The sequence below is a fragment of the Drosophila guanche genome, unplaced genomic scaffold, assembly GCF_900245975.1.
Source record: "Drosophila guanche unplaced genomic scaffold, DGUA_6, whole genome shotgun sequence".
In the NCBI taxonomy this organism is placed as follows: Eukaryota; Metazoa; Arthropoda; class Insecta; order Diptera; family Drosophilidae; genus Drosophila; species Drosophila guanche.
In genome coordinates, this window is record NW_022995752.1 from 2,772,647 (window position 1) to 2,792,109 (window position 19,463).

General features: G+C 43.5%; 4 protein-coding genes across 10 annotated transcripts in view; 3 read left to right on the top strand and 1 right to left on the bottom strand.

The window, feature by feature from the left end:
- LOC117587942 (tyrosine-protein phosphatase Lar) overlaps positions 1-10,145 on the top strand; it is a 141,534-nt gene extending 131,389 nt beyond the window's left edge. For all 7 annotated transcript variants that reach the window (XM_034278937.1, XM_034278941.1, XM_034278936.1 and 4 more), the window contains 5 exons: positions 4,667-4,806; positions 4,862-8,203; positions 8,259-8,369; positions 8,427-8,732; positions 8,793-10,145. In XM_034278937.1, the coding sequence (XP_034134828.1) occupies positions 4,667-4,806; positions 4,862-8,203; positions 8,259-8,369; positions 8,427-8,732; positions 8,793-8,864 (3,971 nt within the window). In that variant the 3' untranslated portion in view covers positions 8,865-10,145. The remainder of the gene's footprint in view (positions 1-4,666; positions 4,807-4,861; positions 8,204-8,258; positions 8,370-8,426; positions 8,733-8,792) is intronic.
- Positions 10,146-12,299: 2,154 nt separating this feature from the next.
- Positions 12,300-13,042, top strand: LOC117587760. Its single transcript, XM_034278692.1, has 2 exons — positions 12,300-12,383; positions 12,440-13,042. The coding sequence occupies exons 1-2, from the start codon at positions 12,300-12,302 to the stop codon at positions 12,989-12,991; spliced, it is 636 nt and encodes a 211-aa protein (XP_034134583.1). The 3' UTR covers positions 12,992-13,042.
- Positions 13,043-13,390: 348 nt separating this feature from the next.
- On the bottom strand, positions 13,391-17,620 carry LOC117587830. Its single transcript, XM_034278792.1, has 7 exons — positions 17,451-17,620; positions 17,145-17,266; positions 16,830-17,054; positions 16,185-16,776; positions 15,283-16,119; positions 14,773-15,215; positions 13,391-13,957 (listed from the first exon to the last, which is right to left on the bottom strand). The coding sequence occupies exons 1-7, from the start codon at positions 17,557-17,559 to the stop codon at positions 13,508-13,510; spliced, it is 2,778 nt and encodes a 925-aa protein (XP_034134683.1). The 5' UTR covers positions 17,560-17,620; the 3' UTR covers positions 13,391-13,507.
- A 746-nt stretch (positions 17,621-18,366) lies between these two features.
- Positions 18,367-19,433, top strand: LOC117588036 (nuclear transcription factor Y subunit B-1). Its single transcript, XM_034279082.1, has 3 exons — positions 18,367-18,524; positions 18,585-18,892; positions 18,965-19,433. Exons 1-3 carry the CDS (start codon positions 18,452-18,454, stop codon positions 19,052-19,054), a joined length of 471 nt encoding a protein of 156 aa, XP_034134973.1. The 5' UTR covers positions 18,367-18,451; the 3' UTR covers positions 19,055-19,433.
- Positions 19,434-19,463: the final 30 nt, after the last annotated feature.

The window sequence follows — 19,463 nt, forward strand, 5'->3', positions numbered from 1 at the left end:
TGATTAATTCTAGGAATTTCCTGGCGCTGCATTGAATTTTATGTCTTTATTTCAGAGCAGCCTTAATGCTCGAAAAATGTTTTAAAATCTCTTGAAATTATGTACGTGTATTACTTGCCTACGAATAGGCATTTATTTATTAAATCGAACTCACTTTGAAGATAGATTAGATCTCCCTTATAAATACACATGAACTATAGACCTTGGCGGATTTCATACTCTTATCAGTTAAATTTAAATAAAAAACAATTAAAATCTCTGCTGAAAGTGCTCTCATATCCAAACCAATGTAACCAAATAGTACCTGAATAATTTATTTTCGTTCCTTCTTTTGTTGCACTCCATCACTCCATCAACATATACGATTAACTTTTTAAATCTCCATTAGCCCTTGAGCACCACCATACACACTCTCACACACGCAGACAACGTTTTAACACTTACTTTAAACTGCTTGTTTAGCTGCTAACCTGCTTGTTCAACGAACGAAACGAAACAAAACAATTTTATTTAAAAAGTACCTATTCAATTTTTGTGTTTTAAGAACTACTTCAACACCAGCCGGAAGTGGATTCCACTCCATTTTGTTTTGGCTAAGCACCGTAAATTAAATGTACTTATTGTTAAGCACCTTAGTGTACGTCTCTCTCACTCGCTCTCGCTAACTAGCTTTAATCCCATCACTCAATCTCTGCCTCTCTCTCTCTCTCTCTCTTTCGGTCTCTCTAGTTACTATAGTTATAATAAGCTAAGCATTAAGCTCACGTTTATGCACTGATAAGCACCGATAAGCACTGTGTACACACACATTCTCATGCTCATGCACTGGCACATACAATTCGAATGGGAATGTAACGTAAATAGGAGTGCATTTTGCTAAAATAAGCTAGTCAATTGCATAAAGTAGGGAATATTCTGAGTAGATCTAAGCACCAAAACAGCATCGACAAAAATCACTACAAATCACAGGAAATGTACTAATAAGCAAGAAAAAGCACCATAAAGAAACTAAAGCACCAAAGCACTAATAGTAAGAAATTTCAAAGAAAAACACCAACGCACCTCAGCTTCTCGTATCTGCGACTGACTGAACTTTTATTTTAATTGTACTCAATTAAGCACAACCAAAGGCTAGATGCCACATAACTCACTCGCCCCCGAAAAGCCCGTGCGCCCCAATCCCAACCCCAACCCCAAAAACCCCAACTAAATCCAAAAGCAAAAGCAACCAATTCCCCATGCAGGAACTGCCTCCATCATACGTATAGCCAGCGGCTCACAAGCAGCAGCAGCTTGGCATAGCATTAGAGAGGGTCAGTACCATTCATAAGTATGAAAAAGTATTTTATGCTCGAATTTTCTTTTTTATGACCAGTACTGCTGGAGGGTACAAAGGTATGCTATGTTTGCGTTGTTGTAAGTTACAGGGTGAAGAAAGTTTGATTAGGATCAAGAGAAAGGTTATTTCCTAGGATTCCGTTTGACTTTTCAAGACTCAGGATCTATAAATTTAATTCCATCGATTATAAGGAGATTTTTCCACATTTTAAAAGAAGTGTGACTTGGTATCCTTTCAGTCTGTAGAGAAAATCCCTCCTTTACTGCTTGTCCCTTTCTCTACTAATTTTTTTGGCGTGTATGTTCCGTATGTTTGAAGCGTACATATAGTTATGATGTGATGCGCTTGTTAGCTGCCACCCCACAAATGCAAATGCAAATGCATTCCACCTGTCTAAAGCTGGGCACTTGCTTTTCATACTCCCATCTCCAGGTCTTTTAACCCCCACTTCCTCTAGTATATCTCTCACTCTGTTTCTGTCTCTGGCTCTGGCACTGAATCTGACTCTATGCGAAATTCGTATAGCAAGCAGATTCTCCTTTGTGCTCCCAGACAGAGTCCCTCATAGACACACACACACATGTCCTCTCATGTAACTTACACCAAAAAAGTTGAAAAAGAAAAATACAAAACAAGATAAGAAGGAAAAGCTTTTTGTGGGTAACCGAAGATTTGTATACACTCACGGAAACCCAACGCTAGTTCGTGTAAAAACAATTCTCGTAGTATGGAACTGAAACTTCTGAAGTTTTGCTAAATAACTTTCTTGTGGCATCTACAGGGTAAAGAGATCCGATATCCGGAGTTCGATATCGTTTTATCTTTTACCCATATATATCCAAAAACATCATATCAGTGGGAGCGCCTTGTAGAGTGTATACAAATGAGCACAGCACCACCTGGAGCATTGGAAGCTTAGCACGCGCTCTCCTTGCTTCGTTTGTTCCATTCAGCACTAAAATAAAATATAAAAAACATACAAAAAAAAAGAGAAATACAAAATAGAGAGAGAACACTTCTAACGGTAACATTTTAATTATTTTACATTTTTGTTGTGTGTTTGTGTGTGTATGCGGGAATGCGCTCCATGTGTCTGCATCTGTATTCCTCTCTGCATCTGTATGGGGGATGCTGCCTAGGTGTGAATGGAGACTAAAAGTACAGTGAAGCACTCTGTGCAGTGTGAAACGTCATCTGTCCTCTGTCCTCTGTGCTCTGTCCTCCTCTTCCCAAAGCCCAACTGTCTCGTAGCAGATGAGCAGCCAGAACACTAATGAAGCATAATTTAACATTCGCGTGGCCGTCAGTTGCAGTTTGAATAATTTGTATTATGCATTTATTTAACATTTTTAATGAACCCTGACGACTGACACGAGATTTCGTTGCAGATGTATAAAATATAGAGTTTAATTGAATTTAAAGTTGTCAACTAAATATAAAAAATATATACAAATATTTTTAGAAGAATTTGAAAACAATATAAGGTCATAAGAGATTTTTGAAACATTTTGTAATGGGGTGAAACTCCTTTAAATATTATCTTGTGTGTAGAAAGGTCACTAAATTAGCATACATAACAGGTATTTTTCAAGTTATATTTAAGAGCATAATTAAATAAGCAATCTTTAATGAACTATGGTAAGTTATCTCATTAAACATAAGCTCTAAGTTACTCTTTAAGCAATTGCCTTTAATCATTTCAATTTTATAATATTTGGAAGTACCACACAATTTTCCTCAAAAGAACAATATTCAATATTCAAAATTCTGTACAGTATCAAAGCCAACGGGTGTGCCAACAAATATGTAGAGATTTTGTATCATGTTTTTCCCTATGTGTTTTGTCCTCCATTCCCGTCTTCAGTTGTTCAACTTTCCGTTTTCGTATTTGTGGATTCTTCTGTAATTTTTGCACCAGTAAAAACCTTTTTGAAACTGTATACTGTAAACTAAAAAGCAAATATTTTATATCTTTTTTCATATACAAAAAAAATTATCACAAAAAATAACAATAACTTTGCTTGGCCACTCGCACCTTGCACTCCACTTGCCTCTGTTTCGTGCACCTTTTTTTGAATGCAAATCAAAATGGAAAAACCAAAAAAAAAAACAAAAAACATCAAACACATCTATAAATCTTTTTGAAACTTTTTTGATGTGAATACGAAATTATTGCGATAATTTGATTTTTGAACGCAACCTTTAAATGGATGGTGGTTTATAATAATTAAATAAATACAAAACAATTTTTAAAAACTATTTAGAGAAAAAGAGTGAGTATTTTTAATGGTTGACTATGTATAATGTTTAAGAATGCCCAAAAACCCATAGCAACTGATATACCATATGCATATCTATATACTATCTCTATCTAACTCATATATGTATCAACATACATTTATATATTTTTGAAATTGGTCCAGAAATGTTGACCTGACAACTAAAGGAATCCCACAAATCTCTTTTGTTTTTTGATGTGTTTCTCTATTTCCAAACAAATTTTTTAAAAAGACATGAAAATCGAAGCCGAAAAAAGATACCCGGCAATGGATATAATACATATAGCGAACATACCACATATATATTCTGATATATATCGAGTGTTTTCCGTTTGATTTTCCTAATATATGTTTGTTTTTTGCACACACAATACGAAGTATAAAGAAACCTTTTGAATGCTTACATGTTTGTTTTTGCCCAGTGAATAATTCGAGAGGGGGGAAATCTACAAGCGGATTTCCACCCAATCATTTTTGTGTACATTTTTTTGCAAATACCAATAAGTAATGGTCTATATCTATGAACTATGAAATATGCTATTGCAAGAGGTATAAACTGCACTTTTTATTCATATTTTTTGAGCACCATCCGTACCCGTACCCGTACCTGTACCCGTACCCGTACCCACCCAAATCTATAGCACTTAAGCAGCACTTTTGTTTGTTTCCAAGTTTTCCTCTATTATGCTTTCCTCCTACCCAACTTTCTCTGTTTTACTCTCTCTCTCTCTGTCTGTGATGTGGTGATGAGACAAGTTGATGTTCGAGCCAAGTTCGTTCTGGCAGATACTAATTACTATATTTGTATTGCTCCTAGGATCTAAATACTTAGTGTTAGTTCTGCATAGTTCTATCTCTTTATAAATCATTATACCACCTACATACTATACATATACGATAGATCTAAGTAAGCTAATTGTAAGACATTTTGCCATTATCTTGGGAATAAGTTAAGATACCTTTACTTGATTGCCTTGAATACACATCCTTGACCACGAACTTGTGTTTCCCTCGAGCTAATCTTTTGTTTCTTCGCCGTCGTATCTAGTGCCTGGAGATCCTCAAGATGTAAAGGCCACACCCTTGAACTCCACATCGGTGCATGTGAGCTGGAAGCCGCCACTCGAAAAGGATCGCAATGGCATCATCCGCGGCTATCACATACATGCACAGGAACTAAGAGATGAGGTAAGAAGGTGCAGGCATCAATCCCCTATGCAGAAATTAACAGTTTTTTCTGTAGGGCAAAGGCTTCCTCAATGAACCCTTCAAGTTTGATGTCGTTGATACGCTGGAGTTCAATGTCACTGGCCTTCAGCCGGACACCAAGTACTCCATCCAAGTGGCTGCACTCACGCGCAAAGGCGATGGCGATCGCAGTGCGGCAATTGTGGTAAAGACACCAGGCGGAGTGCCCGTGCGTCCCACAGTGAGTCTGAAGATCATGGAACGGGATCCCATTGTGTCCATTGAGCTGGAGTGGGAGCGACCGGCGCAAACGTACGGAGAGCTGCGTGGCTATCGACTGCGCTGGGGCGTCAAGGATCAGGCGCTGAAGGAGGAGATGCTTTCGGGGCCGCAGATGACAAAGAAGCGCTTCAACGATCTGGAACGGGGTGTGGAGTACGAGTTCCGGGTGGCGGGCAGCAATCACATTGGCATTGGCCAGGAGACGGTGAAGATATTCCAGACGCCCGAAGGCACACCAGGCGGACCGCCCTCGAACATCACGATACGCTTTCAGACGCCCGATGTGGTGTGCGTTACGTGGGATCCGCCCACGCGTGAGCATCGCAATGGCCTGATCACCCGCTACGATGTGCAGTTCCACAAGAAGATCGACCATGGCCTGGGCTCCGAGCGGAACATGACGCTCCGCAAGGCGGTGTACACCAACCTGGAGGAGAACACGGAGTACATCTTCCGTGTGCGGGCGTATACCAAGCAGGGAGCGGGTCCCTTCAGCGACAAACTGATTGTGGAGACGGAACGAGACATGGGCAGAGCGCCCATGTCCGTGCAGGCGGAGGCTACGTCGGAACAAACTGCGGAGATCTGGTGGGAGCCAGTGCCGAGTCGCGGCAAGCTTCTGGGCTACAAGATCTTCTACACGATGACTGCTGTTGAGGATCTGGATGATTGGCAAACGAAAACGGTGGGCTTGACAGAGTCCGCGGATCTGGTGAATCTCGAAAAGTTCGCCCAGTATGCGGTGGCCATTGCGGCGAGATTCAAGAACGGGCTGGGACGCCTCAGCGAGAAGGTGACGGTGCGCATCAAGCCCGAGGATGTGCCACTGAATCTGCGCGCCCACGATGTCAGCACCCATTCGATGACGCTCAGCTGGTCGCCGCCCATACGCCTCACGCCCGTCAACTACAAGATCAGCTTCGATGCCATGAAGGTGTTTGTGGACTCGCAGGGTTTTTCCCAGACGCAAGTCGTCCAGAAGCGTGAGATCATCCTCAAGCACTACGTGAAGACGCACACCATCAACGAGCTGAGTCCGTTTACCACCTACAACGTGAACGTGAGCGCCATTCCGTCGGACTACTCGTATCGGCCGCCCACCAAGATCACCGTCACCACACAGATGGCCGCTCCGCAACCCATGGTCAAGCCGGACTTTTACGGCGTGGTCAATGGCGAGGAGATACTCGTGATACTCCCGCAAGCCTCGGAAGAGTACGGCCCCATCTCGCACTACTATCTTGTGGTGGTGCCGGAGGACAAGTCCAATCTGCACAAGATACCCGATCAGTTCCTCACCGACGATCTGCTGCCGGGTCGCAACAAGCCGGAGCGTCCCAATGCCCCGTATATTGCGGCGAAGTTCCCGCAGCGATCGATACCCTTCACGTTCCATCTGGGATCGGGGGATGACTACCACAACTTTACGAATCGCAAGCTGGAGCGGGAGAAGCGCTATCGGATTTTTGTACGGGCCGTGGTGGACACGCCGCAGAAGCATCTGTACACGTCCAGTCCCTTCTCTGAGTTCCTGTCCCTGGACATGCGTGAGGCGCCGCCCGGCGAGCGACCCCATCGTCCCGATCCGAATTGGCCCTCGGAGCCGGAGGTGTCGGTGAATCGCAACAAGGATGAGCCCGAAATCCTGTGGGTGGTGCTCCCTCTGATGGTCTCCACCTTCCTGGTTTCCACTGCCCTGATTGTCCTCTGCGTGGTGAAGCGACGCCGCCAACCGTGCAAGACACCCGATCAGGCGGCCGTGACACGTCCTCTGATGGCCGCCGACCTGGGCGCCGGACCCACGCCCAGCGATCCCGTGGACATGCGCCGATTGAACTTCCAGACGCCCGGCATGATCTCGCATCCGCCCATTCCGATCTCGGAGTTTGCCAACCACATTGAGCGCCTCAAGTCCAACGACAATCAGAAGTTCTCGCAGGAGTACGAGAGCATCGAGCCCGGCCAGCAGTTCACGTGGGACAACTCGAATCTGGAGCACAACAAGTCGAAGAATCGGTATGCCAATGTCACCGCCTACGACCACTCCCGCGTGCAACTGCCGCCCACGGAGGGCACACCCGGCTCGGACTACATTAATGCCAACTACTGCGACGGCTATCGGAAGCACAACGCGTACGTGGCCACCCAGGGACCGCTGCAGGAGACTTTCATTGACTTTTGGCGCATGTGCTGGGAGCTGAAGACGGCGACCATTGTGATGATGACTCGACTGGAGGAGCGCACTCGTATCAAGTGCGACCAGTACTGGCCGACGCGCGGCACCGAGACCTACGGACAGATCTTTGTGACCATCACGGAGACGCAGGAGCTGGCCACCTACAGCATCCGAACGTTCCAGCTGTGCCGCCAGGGATTCAATGATCGACGGGAGATCAAGCAGCTACAGTTCACGGCCTGGCCCGATCACGGGGTACCCGATCATCCGGCTCCCTTCCTGCAGTTCCTGCGACGCTGTCGCGCCTTGACGCCACCGGAATCCGGGCCCGTGATCGTCCACTGTTCGGCTGGAGTGGGACGCACTGGCTGCTACATTGTAATCGACTCGATGCTGGAGCGTATGAAGCACGAGAAGATCATCGATATCTATGGGCATGTGACATGTCTGCGGGCCCAACGAAACTACATGGTACAGACGGAGGACCAGTACATCTTCATTCACGATGCCATTATTGAAGCCATCATCTGTGGCCTGACGGAGGTGCCAGCCCGCAATCTGCACACCCATCTGCAGAAGCTGCTGATCACGGAGCCGGGCGAGAGCATCTCTGGTATGGAGGTGGAGTTCAAGAAGCTATCCAATGTCAAGATGGATTCATCCAAATTCGTTACCGCCAACTTGCCCAGCAACAAGCACAAGAATCGTTTGGTCCACATCCTGCCGTACGAATCGAGTCGCGTCTACTTGACTCCCATCCATGGCATCGAGGGCAGTGACTATGTGAATGCCAGCTTCATCGATGGCTATCGCTATCGTTCCGCGTATATTGCGGCCCAGGGACCAGTCCAGGACACGGCCGAAGACTTCTGGCGCATGCTCTGGGAGCACAACTCGACGATTGTTGTTATGCTGACGAAGCTCAAGGAAATGGGAAGGGTAAGCGTAAGAAATTCCCTGTCTTACCTTTTTCTAATTCTCTTCTTTTCTGCAGGAGAAATGCTTCCAATATTGGCCACACGAGCGTTCAGTGAGATATCAGTATTATGTTGTTGATCCCATTGCCGAGTACAATATGCCGCAGTACAAGCTGCGTGAATTCAAGGTGAGTAAAAGCACCAAGAGAAATCCGAGATCATGCCTAAACGTGTATCCTTTTCAGGTTACGGATGCTCGGGATGGTTCCTCGCGCACTGTGCGACAGTTCCAGTTCATCGATTGGCCAGAGCAGGGTGTGCCCAAGTCGGGGGATGGCTTCATCGATTTCATTGGCCAGGTGCACAAGACCAAGGAGCAGTTTGGCCAGGATGGACCCATAACCGTGCACTGTTCGGCGGGTGTGGGTCGCACGGGTGTCTTCATAACGCTCAGCATTGTGCTGGAGCGTATGCAGTACGAGGGTGTGCTGGATGTCTTCCAGACAGTGCGCATTCTACGCTCCCAGCGACCGGCTATGGTGCAAACAGAGGTAAGCAAAAAGGATTACGGAAAACCTTCGACCTCATGCTAATATTTGATGTTTTTCTAGGATCAATATCATTTCTGCTATCGCGCTGCTTTGGAATATTTGGGATCATTCGACAACTATGCAAATGGATAAGATTGGCGGGGGCAGATCGAGTTGGGATAGGTGGTATAGGAGCAGGATGAGGTGGAGGAGCAAATACCTTGTCAACCTTATGTTCGTCGTTCGTTGCATATTTATTTCGAACTCTACGCATAATACGCATTTACGACATAACTCTAAAGTATTATAGCCAGCTACTGCCCCCACACACATACTTACACTTGTATGCTTAAACTTGCATTCTCTGCATTCTCTAATATCTGTACGTGGATATGTTAAGAGCACCATCCAATCCCAGCACGCCCCCCAAATCCATGCCATCCATGCCAGGATATGTTTGCAATTACGATTCGTTTATATCGTGGTATCCTCGGTATCCGTGTCGGTCTTTAGATGAGTTTGATTTCATTGGAAAATGTGAACTAAAAAAGACTGTTACACGTTTAATTATCAGTAATTTATATATCAACACGTATCTATACACCCCACAACAAACACACACATATTGTGCATCAAGTTTTTGCTCGAACTAATCAAAGTAGTCAATCAACTTGTTGTCTGTGGCTCCGTCGTTTGTAGAGTGTGGAGTGGAGTTAGTTGATTGAGGCGGACGGGCCACATGGAAATCGATACATATTTGAACAAAGGACTTGGTAGCTATTAATCTTACCGCCTAAAACGAATCGAATTGAATCTCGAAAGCAAAAATAAGAGTCGAAAAAGTAGTCAAAGTCATTTTGAACGTAGACGCGCTTGGAACACCAAACCCGAATAGACATGTATTTTGTGTATGTGTGTGTACTGTACAACAATCAATCAAATGCGAGTAGGAGACGAGTACTTCCTACTTATATGTATGTATGTATATGTTAATCTGTTTTTATACCTAGGTTCTGTAGATTCTGTATGCGTGTTGCAGATGAGACTCTAAACCAATACAAACCCGTGCAATTAGTCAAAGTCTTGCATAGTGCATATTTTATAAGACAGCTAGTGTTTTGTTAAACTTAAGTTTGAGATCTCCCCCGAAGGCAGAAGATCGATGACGGATCGCTATTTTATAGTTTTATAAACGGTCGCTAGAACAGAAATATTATAACTTCCAGCTGAGCAGCTAATCGGAACTTCAACCTCATTCCCACAAACTTCAACTTATACTTAGTTACAACCCCCCCACCCCAAATACATTCCTGTATATACCACACAGTCGATACGCCCCCAAGCTAGCCATCTATGTGTAATCTAGATCCTAAAGCTAAACAATTATGGTACCTAAAGTGTATGATGAAACGGCATAGATGATAATAATTATAATACGACTAATATAATACCACAGCCCAGGCAAATGGAACATAAATGTAGATATGTATTGTAGCATATATACTTTTTACGAAAACATAACGTAGAAGAAGAAGGAGAACGATGATGATGATGATTATGATTATGATGAAGATATTTAATTGGCACTACCACATAAGAAGGTACTACATGATAATGTATATAACTGATAAGCTGTTTTGAAGATCGTTTGAATTCGGCCTCGTATTTATACACAAACATACATATAGTAAATACGTACATACATACAAACATTATATGAAAAGACGTTAGCAAGCAAATGCATAAAAGCAACACTAAATTATTAGCTGAAACCCCCACATGTTAAACAACAATAGTCATATATGTACACTAAAATATTTATATGAGATACAGATATATGTTTAAACAAAAACACGTTGGCACGTTGCCCCCCACACGCCAGAAGAGGAAAAAGCAGAAGGATCGTAGTATATTTCGTCGGGGCATTGGCACCTGACGACGATATCATATGATATGTAATGAAAGATAAATTAAACAAATATAGCAATAGCAGCAGCAATAGATGTCTAGAGGAAGGTTATCCCTGCAGCAAGTTGCAATCGTATTAATACACACACTATATAAATACATTGTTTGATTTGTTTTACCAAAATAGACGGATATAAACAATTTTTAAGATAACATAAAACATAAACATGCATACATCATAATGATTATATTGTACTAATCGAGCAAAGAGTAAGGAAACCATATTACGTTTAAAACTATCATATAAAAAATATATAATTTTCAAACGAAAAAAATGATAAGCCTCGTGGCAAGGAATAATACAAGATGAAATAAAAAATGAAAAAAAAAAACACCTCTCTGACTTTGTTTCTTTGGGAAAGGGGAGAAATATTATTAATCATTAATAAGCAGCAGTTTCTTCCCATCACGAGGACATGTCAAACGTCCTAAACGGACGAGAAATAATTTGAATTTCGCGCCTAGTGCTGATGCATGACTAAAGGTCGTCAGCATTTTTTATCGGCCAACTCTTGTCAGAATGAAACAAAGAAACCAGCTACTTTTTGCTGATCTCTGTTGGCCTCTGTTGGTATTCGATCTGAAAATTGTCTAGTTCAAGCTGTTCAATTCAACCACTTTTAATCGGGTTAAATCAGGTTCCACGGGTAAACTTGGTTTGGTAGAAACATCCGCTGTTTCTGGGACAATATAGATAATACCTTGAAATCGCTAATTCTTTCGATATTTTTAAGGAATCGGGGGGAAACTGTAGTCGATGGACAACCTGGACCCTAACGCATGTCCTGCGCCGATCAGAGCCCTTTTGCTATTCCATGATGGTTTCCTCGATTGTTGTGAATTAGTTTCGCGTCAAGGACACCAAGTATGAAATATTTTACTTTTAAATACCTCCCCGTTGCAAACCTGATCCAGTCGTAATATTCCTCTTAATGAGCGTAACAGTCTGCTGAAGCATTTGCGCCAATCAAGGACCTCTAGGACGCATGGATAATAAACAAACCAGCCTGAAAGAATGCCATACTTATTAATAAAAACAGCCCCTCCCCCCAAAGTATGCTGTGTTTAATTCCAGTTAGTAATTTAACTCCCCCAATCTTTTACAAGGGTCTACAAAGATAGTAGATAAATACAAGACGAAGGCCAATAAAATATTTTGTTAGGCACTTTTAAGAGTGGATTAGTGGAAAAATGAATTATATCGGGCTCTGTGACACTTCCTAGTGACCTATTAAATGTCTTATAAGGAAGAGTCCTTTGGCGACAGTCGAATTTGATGAGTTGGTTTGCAATTCGTCGAAGCAAAGATTTCCCTAGAGCTAATCTAGCTGCCTTTTCAATGAGGGACGCTGTGGTGCTGCTGTGTAAGTGCTTTCTTCCTTATCGTCGGGTACTAACCAGAAAACAATAGCCCCTATACGACGAGGGCTGTCTCGTCGGAGGACGCTACAAATATAAAGACCTGTTTAAATATGATGTATGGGATTAATACGATTATTTTCCCATAGCGGCATTTGTTGTAGATGTGTACGAATAAATGAATTGAAATATTGAGATCAAACCACCGATTCCGCCAAAGACTTGCTAGCGATAATGAGAAACCCATAAAAATCGCTAAGCATGCCCAACATATTTGCAGTCGAATCGAAACTTTGGACGAAGATGCCTTACTTTATCACTGTGTCTGTGGCTCTGGCTGTGCTGGTGAATTTTTCTGTGAGACAAAATAAAAGGAAACATTAAAACATTTTTATTCACAGACCATTGGTAGTGCAGCTGCTCCTCAATCACAAAATGCGATCATCGCCCAATTCTTCAGGTATGCCGAGGCGATTCGCGAGGTTCAATTGGACAACATGCTGGACATAACGCTAGAATTTGTGGATCAAGTTGTATTGAGCGTGCCGCCCAACAACCGCGGACCTGGAACTGCAACTCTTCAGTCGTATCTGGAGCGTGGCACGGTCGTCCGTGAGACGGGCTCTCTAGAGCAGAAGTTCGAGCACGTCTATGGCCTACAAGCTGTGTTCGAGGGACTCAAGGGCCAACTTGATTCAGAATCGCCCGAGTCTCAAGTAATTGCAATAAACCTTCTGGGCCTGCTTGGCGTTGCCAGTGATTTTGCCATTGAGGATGGAAAGTTCTACAATAACTTTGTCGAAGGTGCCACTTTAATGAAGGCCAAGCTGAGCCCATCCACTGTTGAGCGCGAACAGGATCTGTTTAGTAGCATCGCAGAGTACACAGACTCCGACTTTACGCAGCATGAGCCCTTGCTGCAAAGTGTCCTTAGTTTTAAGAATAGATACTAGACTTTGACGGCTTGGAACCTAAATAATAAATAAAATACATGTTAATAATAATTCAATAAAGAAAAAACATAAACTCAAATGACCTTCTAGTGTTATCAGTAAACAAGCTCAAGACTTTCAAATGGGTACAAATATTCAAAAGCTGAATTATTCTGATTTATATGTACACACACGAGTAAATTCATCAATCCTCAGATAAGAGGCATTTTCGGGCTACAGTAGATGATGCCAAATTAGACCAAACAAACTGTAACAATGTACAGAAAGATGAGATAAGTTCAAACGGATAACGATAAGTTCTAGGATCAATGTAGAGTGACGATCAACAAAGCTATGAAGTAGGAAGACACTTAAGCGTAAATACAAACTATTTGTGTACCATCAACAATTCGTTAACAATTTAATATGAATTTATTTTTTATTGGTGTTCTTTGAGTATGTACAATTCATGGTAACGATGTGTTTTTAGTTCAAAAGCAAACTGTGTAAAAGCAAAATACTAACAAAACAACAATTCTAGACTACGGCCGCAGCCAAGGATACAGCCACAGACGAGGGTGCAGCCTCCGCCAAGGGAGCAGCCGCCGCCAAGGGAGCAGCCGCCGCCAAGGGAGCAGCCAAAGGGAAAGCCAGAGCCGCCGCCGCACCTTCTAGCGTGGCTTTACTCTCGATTTTTTCCCGCTCTTTCAATATCTCGAGCGGATCTTCACTGCGCAAGTAACCATTGTAGCTGGGCTGGTGCTCGAAAACGACTTCCCCTTTTATGACACGCACCCGCGGCCCATGGGCACGGGCCGTAAACTTCACCTTGCCACAAGTATCCGGACGCAGACGACGATGGGCCCGCAGACCGCTCACCACGACAAAGTACTTGTCACAGCCGTAGCACTTGTAACGCTTCATTCCAATATGGCGTGATAGGTGAGAGATGAGTGTCTCTCGATGAGTAAATTCCAGGCAGCAGATCTGTGTGTAAGTAAATAAGTAAATAAGTAAATAACGAGAAGGGACGTGTGAGACGCTTCTTACGCGTCACAACTTTTATACCCGGCACTCAGTACTACATCTGCACCTTATCGGTTGTTTGTCAAGTTTTAAACTTTTTCTTCATCTGTCATCTACATCAACAACACTACTCACGCCAACACGCTCCTTTAGCTCGCCACCCTCCCCTAGAGCCACACTCTGCAGAGTCATGGCAGAGGCAAAGGCAGAGACACGGCAGAGGCAGAGGCCGCATAATGCAGAAGCAGAGTGTGAATGAAAAATGTGAAAAAAACAACAAAAGCGGGACAGGGTGGGTTTAGCCACTGCAAATTAATTTCTTCATTCTGGCTATCATAATGATCCAATCAGATCCCAATTTGGTGATCTAATAGATATGGTCATTCCCTACGGAATGACCAATAAATAAGTTTTTTTTATCTTTAAAATTGTAGATTTGGGAGGTTTTCGCCCTTTTGCGGGGGCGGGGCTCATTTTTTAAAATACACTTGTAACAGTGTGAGCATACAGAAGTCGGGATGCAAAATTAAGTGGCTCTAGCTTTTATGTTCTCTGAGATCCAGGCGCTCAACAAGACGGACGTACAGACGGACAGACGTACGGACAGACGGACATGGCTTAATCGACTCGGCTATTGATGCTGATCAAGAATATATATAGTTTATGGGGTCGGAAACGTTTCCTTCTGTGCATTACATACAACCGTTATTCCCCACAAATACAATATACCCTATTTACTCTTCGAGTACCGGGTATAAAAAGTCCAAAAATTTTACCTTGCATTGAAAAGGTTTCTCGCCGGTGTGACGGCGCTCGTGCACACGCACTTGGCCAGGGGTCCGGAATCGTTTGTCGCAATAGTGGCACTGGTACGGCATCTCACCCGTGTGGATGGACAAGTGAATGCGCATGCCGCCATGGGTTGTGAATATCTTGAGGCACGTGGGGCACTGGTACTGCGACCGATTTGTTTTATCTATTTTCGCATTATTCAATTTATCAGACGGCTTGAATATATATGATTTCTTTGGTTCGGACTCTGATAAGCCTATTTCGATGACTGGATCCGCGGCTGTAACCAATGTTATCTCCTTTTTTGGAGTTGCAGGCTTTGATGGCTTCTCCACGACTAAATCATCCAGTGGAGCAGGCTCGGACTCGCTCGAGTTCGAATCTGGTTTATTTTTTGTTGGCTCCACCGTTTCTGTCCACGTGGATTCTATGTAAATAAATTAAATAAATGGTTCACATGTGGTTTGTATTTAGAAGGGTGTGGGTTTACTCACTTATTTGGGGCTTTAATTTCACCTTTAGCTGTGGCAGATTGGCGCTCGTCTGCTTGTGCTCCTGTATCAGATGCGCGCGGAATGAGTAGCCCTGCACATAGGTGCGTCCACAGATGGGACAAGTCCAAAAGAAATTGTAGTCCGGGTGTTTCTTGCGCAGCTCCCCCATCACCGTATGCGCCATGGGATTTAGAAACACTTCCATCTCCACGGGCTCCCCCGGAAGAGGAACTGTCGGCGGGGGTGGAGGAACTGGCACAGGGACTGAATTCGTCAACAAATCAGCTCTTGAAAATAAGACTGTGCCCGGCAATGGCAGCGTCTTCTCTATGGAGCGTATTTGATTTTGTATTTCCGTAATCAACTCCTGACACTCTGGTCTATTCTTCAGACTGTAGCCGCGCTCCCGATGAGGATTAATGGGTTTATAATCCACTGCACCTGCCGTCGGAGCGGGAAAAATGGTTTCTTCTCGCGTAATCTTGCTAATTGTAAGCGACTTTGGCAATTGTGGAGATCCGTTCTGCGGAAACGGGGACGAGGGCACTCCACTTGCCTTTTCAGCGGCAAGTGCATTCGGCTGATTCGTTAGCTTGACAATTTTTGTATTTGGCGGCAGCTTGATGACCATGCAGTTGTTGGGCAATACTTTCAGTATATTCGAAGATATCGGGGGCTTGGTACTTTCATGCACGTTTGTCTTTAAATTTGCCAACTGCTTTAAGCTCAAGAAATTCGTAATGTTGACCTTTTGGCCGTTTGGTAAAACTTTGAAAATAGACCGCTGCACGCCAGTAGTGGCATTTGATGCTAGCGGTGGGACATTCATTTTGACAACTGCAAGAAAACAATGTTCGTATTGTACATGCATCCTTGATGAATAATAATTTGTGGATTCTTACATTTGAGGGGTGGCCGATGGGAATTTGTTATCGCTGGCTTGGGCTTCAAGGCAGGCAATCGCAGCTTGCCCCTCAGCTCAACGGGTAGGCTGTCCCAGATCGATCCTTTCGAAGAGTCAGGCATCTCCTCTGTAGGAATAATGTCGGTAGCGTCGACCGTCTCCGTGGCCACGTCCAAGGGCTCGTCTTTGATGTGAACATCAAGACCAGCCTCTTTCAGTGCAGCAGGATCCATTCCATCTACGTCTAGCGGTTCATCCTCAATCTTCACACTGCTCAGCGCCTCATCCTTGAACTTTACAACGCTCAGTGGTTCATCCTTAATCTTCACAATGCTCAGCGAATTAACTTCTTCATGCTGATTCTGCACAAAGGTCAGCGGATTGGCTGCCACTTGCTCTGGTGTCGCAGAAATTACCGGAATATACTCCAACTGTCCGCAGACATAGGTCGTGTTCTTTCGGTGGAGTAGCAGGCCCACCTGAGAGTAGAAACTACGACGGCATATGGCGCACACGTAACGAGTCAAATAGGAGTGGCTTTTCATATGGCTGGCCAGGTGGTCGGCGCCATCAACCCTTAAATCACAGATCTGAAATAATTGCTATTAGTTACTGCGATATTTAATATGAATTTAAAGCTTACTCTGCAACAGAGAGTGAGTATGCCGTCGTAATGCTCTCGATATTCGTGTTCCAGCACCAATTCCAACGTGCCGCTCCAGGTACCGCATCCATGGCGACAGAAGTGACGGTTCATCTGATGGTTAAACAAGTGCGCCTTAACCTCCAGTTGAGTGGGTAGCTTCATATTGCAAATATGACACTCGTATGCGCAGCCATTTTGGTTCTCCAACGAATCTTCGAATAACTGTAATTCGAGGCACGGTATTTGTTCATGCAGGTACATATATAAGGGTGTGTATGTGTATGGTTAGGCCCTGCCGCTGCTGCTGCTTACCTGTTGAGCATCGATCGTACCAAGGCTGGCTATAAACTGGCGCTCGTCCTCCGATCTTTGCTCGCTGAGTGGTACCGTTATCATATCAGCATGCTCCTCAAGTATTTTCACTGCTTCACTCGCTGAAAAGGCACCATTACTAAACATTTAATAAATATTCCTCCAAAAGTTAACGGTACGATGCGTAATAACAGACCCACACTTGCTCAAAGCGCGCACACTCACACGCGCAGATTCGAGATCAACAGGCACCAATACCAGCGCACACGCCCTCACAAAGCAATTAATTGCAAACCTTCTGCTTACCACAGGAAACATCCATTGGCTCGTCCGGTGCATTCTCTTCCACCTCCAACTTTATCGTGGTGTCATCAATGTCGATCTCCTCCTTAATTAAGCTTAGATCCACGTGCATTTCCCGTTTTTGTTAAGGATCGCAGCAACACGCCAAAAAAATATACCGCTGCGATCATCAGTGTGACCGCGGAATTATCGATAAAATATACCACACGTACCCTTCCATTTTCAAAATATACCGTAATCATAAATCATTTTCCTCGATTTTGATGTTCTATTTCATATTTCTAGCTATTTCGGACTCTCAGCGTAAAAATACTAACTTTATCCGATGTATCAATCAATACTCAACATAAGTGGATAGTTTTCACGAGTTTTTTTACTTAAATAATTCCAAATTAAGTTTAAAACTAAAATGGTCAACAAAAGGTGTTGATGACCAATCCGATAGTATAGTATATGGACATTTGGGTCCCCTAAATCCTTTAATTATTCATTAAATTCCGTTTTCCGCTGCTGATTTTATACATTAATAATGATCTTTTCTTAGACTGACATGTTTTTAACATTTTAATTTGCTTTCTATCTATCTTGATGCATTCTGCATAATTTCTTTGACATGGATCTCCAACACAGAACTACTTGTTTTTACATTGATTGGAGGCTGAGATTTCAGACATATCCTCAATTCGTGGATATCCATCTCACCACGGGTACACGGCAAAAACGAGAAGGAACGTGTGAGACCCTTGATACGCGTCATAACATTTATACCGTTACGCACATTGCTCCGACCGCAAACACAATATACCGTATATACTCTTCGAGTACCAGGTACAAAAACATACCGCTGCGATCATTCCGTTCTATCGAGAAAGCGTCTATCGCAATATTGCCATTCACACAGACATCTGACACACGCGATGAACCAATCGATAGTTATTGCACATCGCTAGCTAGCTTAGGTAAATAGGAAAACAAATTGAATTTTGTATACAACAAAATAGAAAATGAGCAACAGCGAGGACTCCCAGCAATATATAACGGATATGATGGTCAAGGAAGAGGACGAGGCGTCGGGTGGTAGGCGGTAGTATATTTTTCCAGGCTTTTGTCTTTTAATTAAAGTGTTTCTTGCCGCAGACGAATCGGACAAACAGGATAATGGAATTATGCTTCGGGAACAGGACCGCTTCCTGCCCATTTGCAATATCATCAAAATCATGAAGGTTCCCGTGCCGCAGAACGGCAAAATTGCAAAAGACGCCCGTGAGTGCATACAGGAGTGCGTGTCTGAATTTATTTCCTTCATCAGCAGCGAGGCCATCGAACGGAGCGTCGCCGAGAATCGCAAGACGGTCAACGGCGATGATTTGATAGCCGCTTTTGATAGCCTGGGCTTTGACAACTATGTGGAACCGCTGCAAATATACTTGAACAAGTATCGCGAGGTTAGCTGTGGCTTCATTCTATATGTTTTTCCCACTAGTTCATTGTTATTTTTGCGTGTTTTTTTGTTGCAGTCAAACAAAGCGGATCGAAATCTGTATATGGACACCAATTTTGCGCAGAACGAGGATGGGGCCACAACAAACGATGGTGGCAAGCCGTAGCTTATGTAGTTTTTTCATACCATTACCTTTTAGTTGTTGGGTCTCACGGGTTGGGTGGATACATACATATACAAATTCTATACTTGCACGTCGCTTTTTGGATGGCAATCACCCCTGCCACCCCTCCAACGGAGTGCTGTTAATAGTCAAAAAGTCAAGTGCTAAGCTTCACTTAATAATAGCTCAATAGTTGCTCTCTTATTCTTTTGTGTCCATATATATGTATATGTATTTAGAAAAACACCAAATATTTTTGTGTTTAGGGAATCGTCTACAGGTTTACACATACACACACATAAAATACGATACATATGTATAGATATATGTATATATGCTCAAAGGTATTACATAGTAGTTTTTGTTTTTTATATATAAATGTTTATGGAAATGAGAACTCAAACTTTTGCAC

What these genes read in the sequence shown, in the direction of transcription:
- LOC117587760 (XM_034278692.1), top strand. Translation starts at nt 12,300, where the DNA reads ATGCCCAACATATTTGCAGTCGAATCGAAACTTTGGACGAAGATGCCT. An exon ending in CTGTGGCTCTGGCTGTGCTG is followed by an intron (nt 12,384 to 12,439) that starts GTGAATTTTTCT and finishes TTTTATTCACAG; the next exon opens with ACCATTGGTAGTGCAGCTGC.
- LOC117587830 (XM_034278792.1), bottom strand. Translation starts at nt 17,559, where the DNA reads ATGCACGTGGATCTAAGCTTAATTAAGGAGGAGATCGACATTGATGAC. An exon ending in TACTCACTCTCTGTTGCAGA is followed by an intron (nt 16,777 to 16,829) that starts GTAAGCTTTAAA and finishes CAATTATTTCAG; the next exon opens with ATCTGTGATTTAAGGGTTGA. An exon ending in GAAATTAAAGCCCCAAATAA is followed by an intron (nt 15,216 to 15,282) that starts GTGAGTAAACCC and finishes TTATTTACATAG; the next exon opens with AATCCACGTGGACAGAAACG.
- LOC117588036 (XM_034279082.1), top strand. Translation starts at nt 18,452, where the DNA reads ATGAGCAACAGCGAGGACTCCCAGCAATATATAACGGATATGATGGTC. An exon ending in AGAGGACGAGGCGTCGGGTG is followed by an intron (nt 18,525 to 18,584) that starts GTAGGCGGTAGT and finishes TTCTTGCCGCAG; the next exon opens with ACGAATCGGACAAACAGGAT. An exon ending in ACTTGAACAAGTATCGCGAG is followed by an intron (nt 18,893 to 18,964) that starts GTTAGCTGTGGC and finishes TTTTTGTTGCAG; the next exon opens with TCAAACAAAGCGGATCGAAA.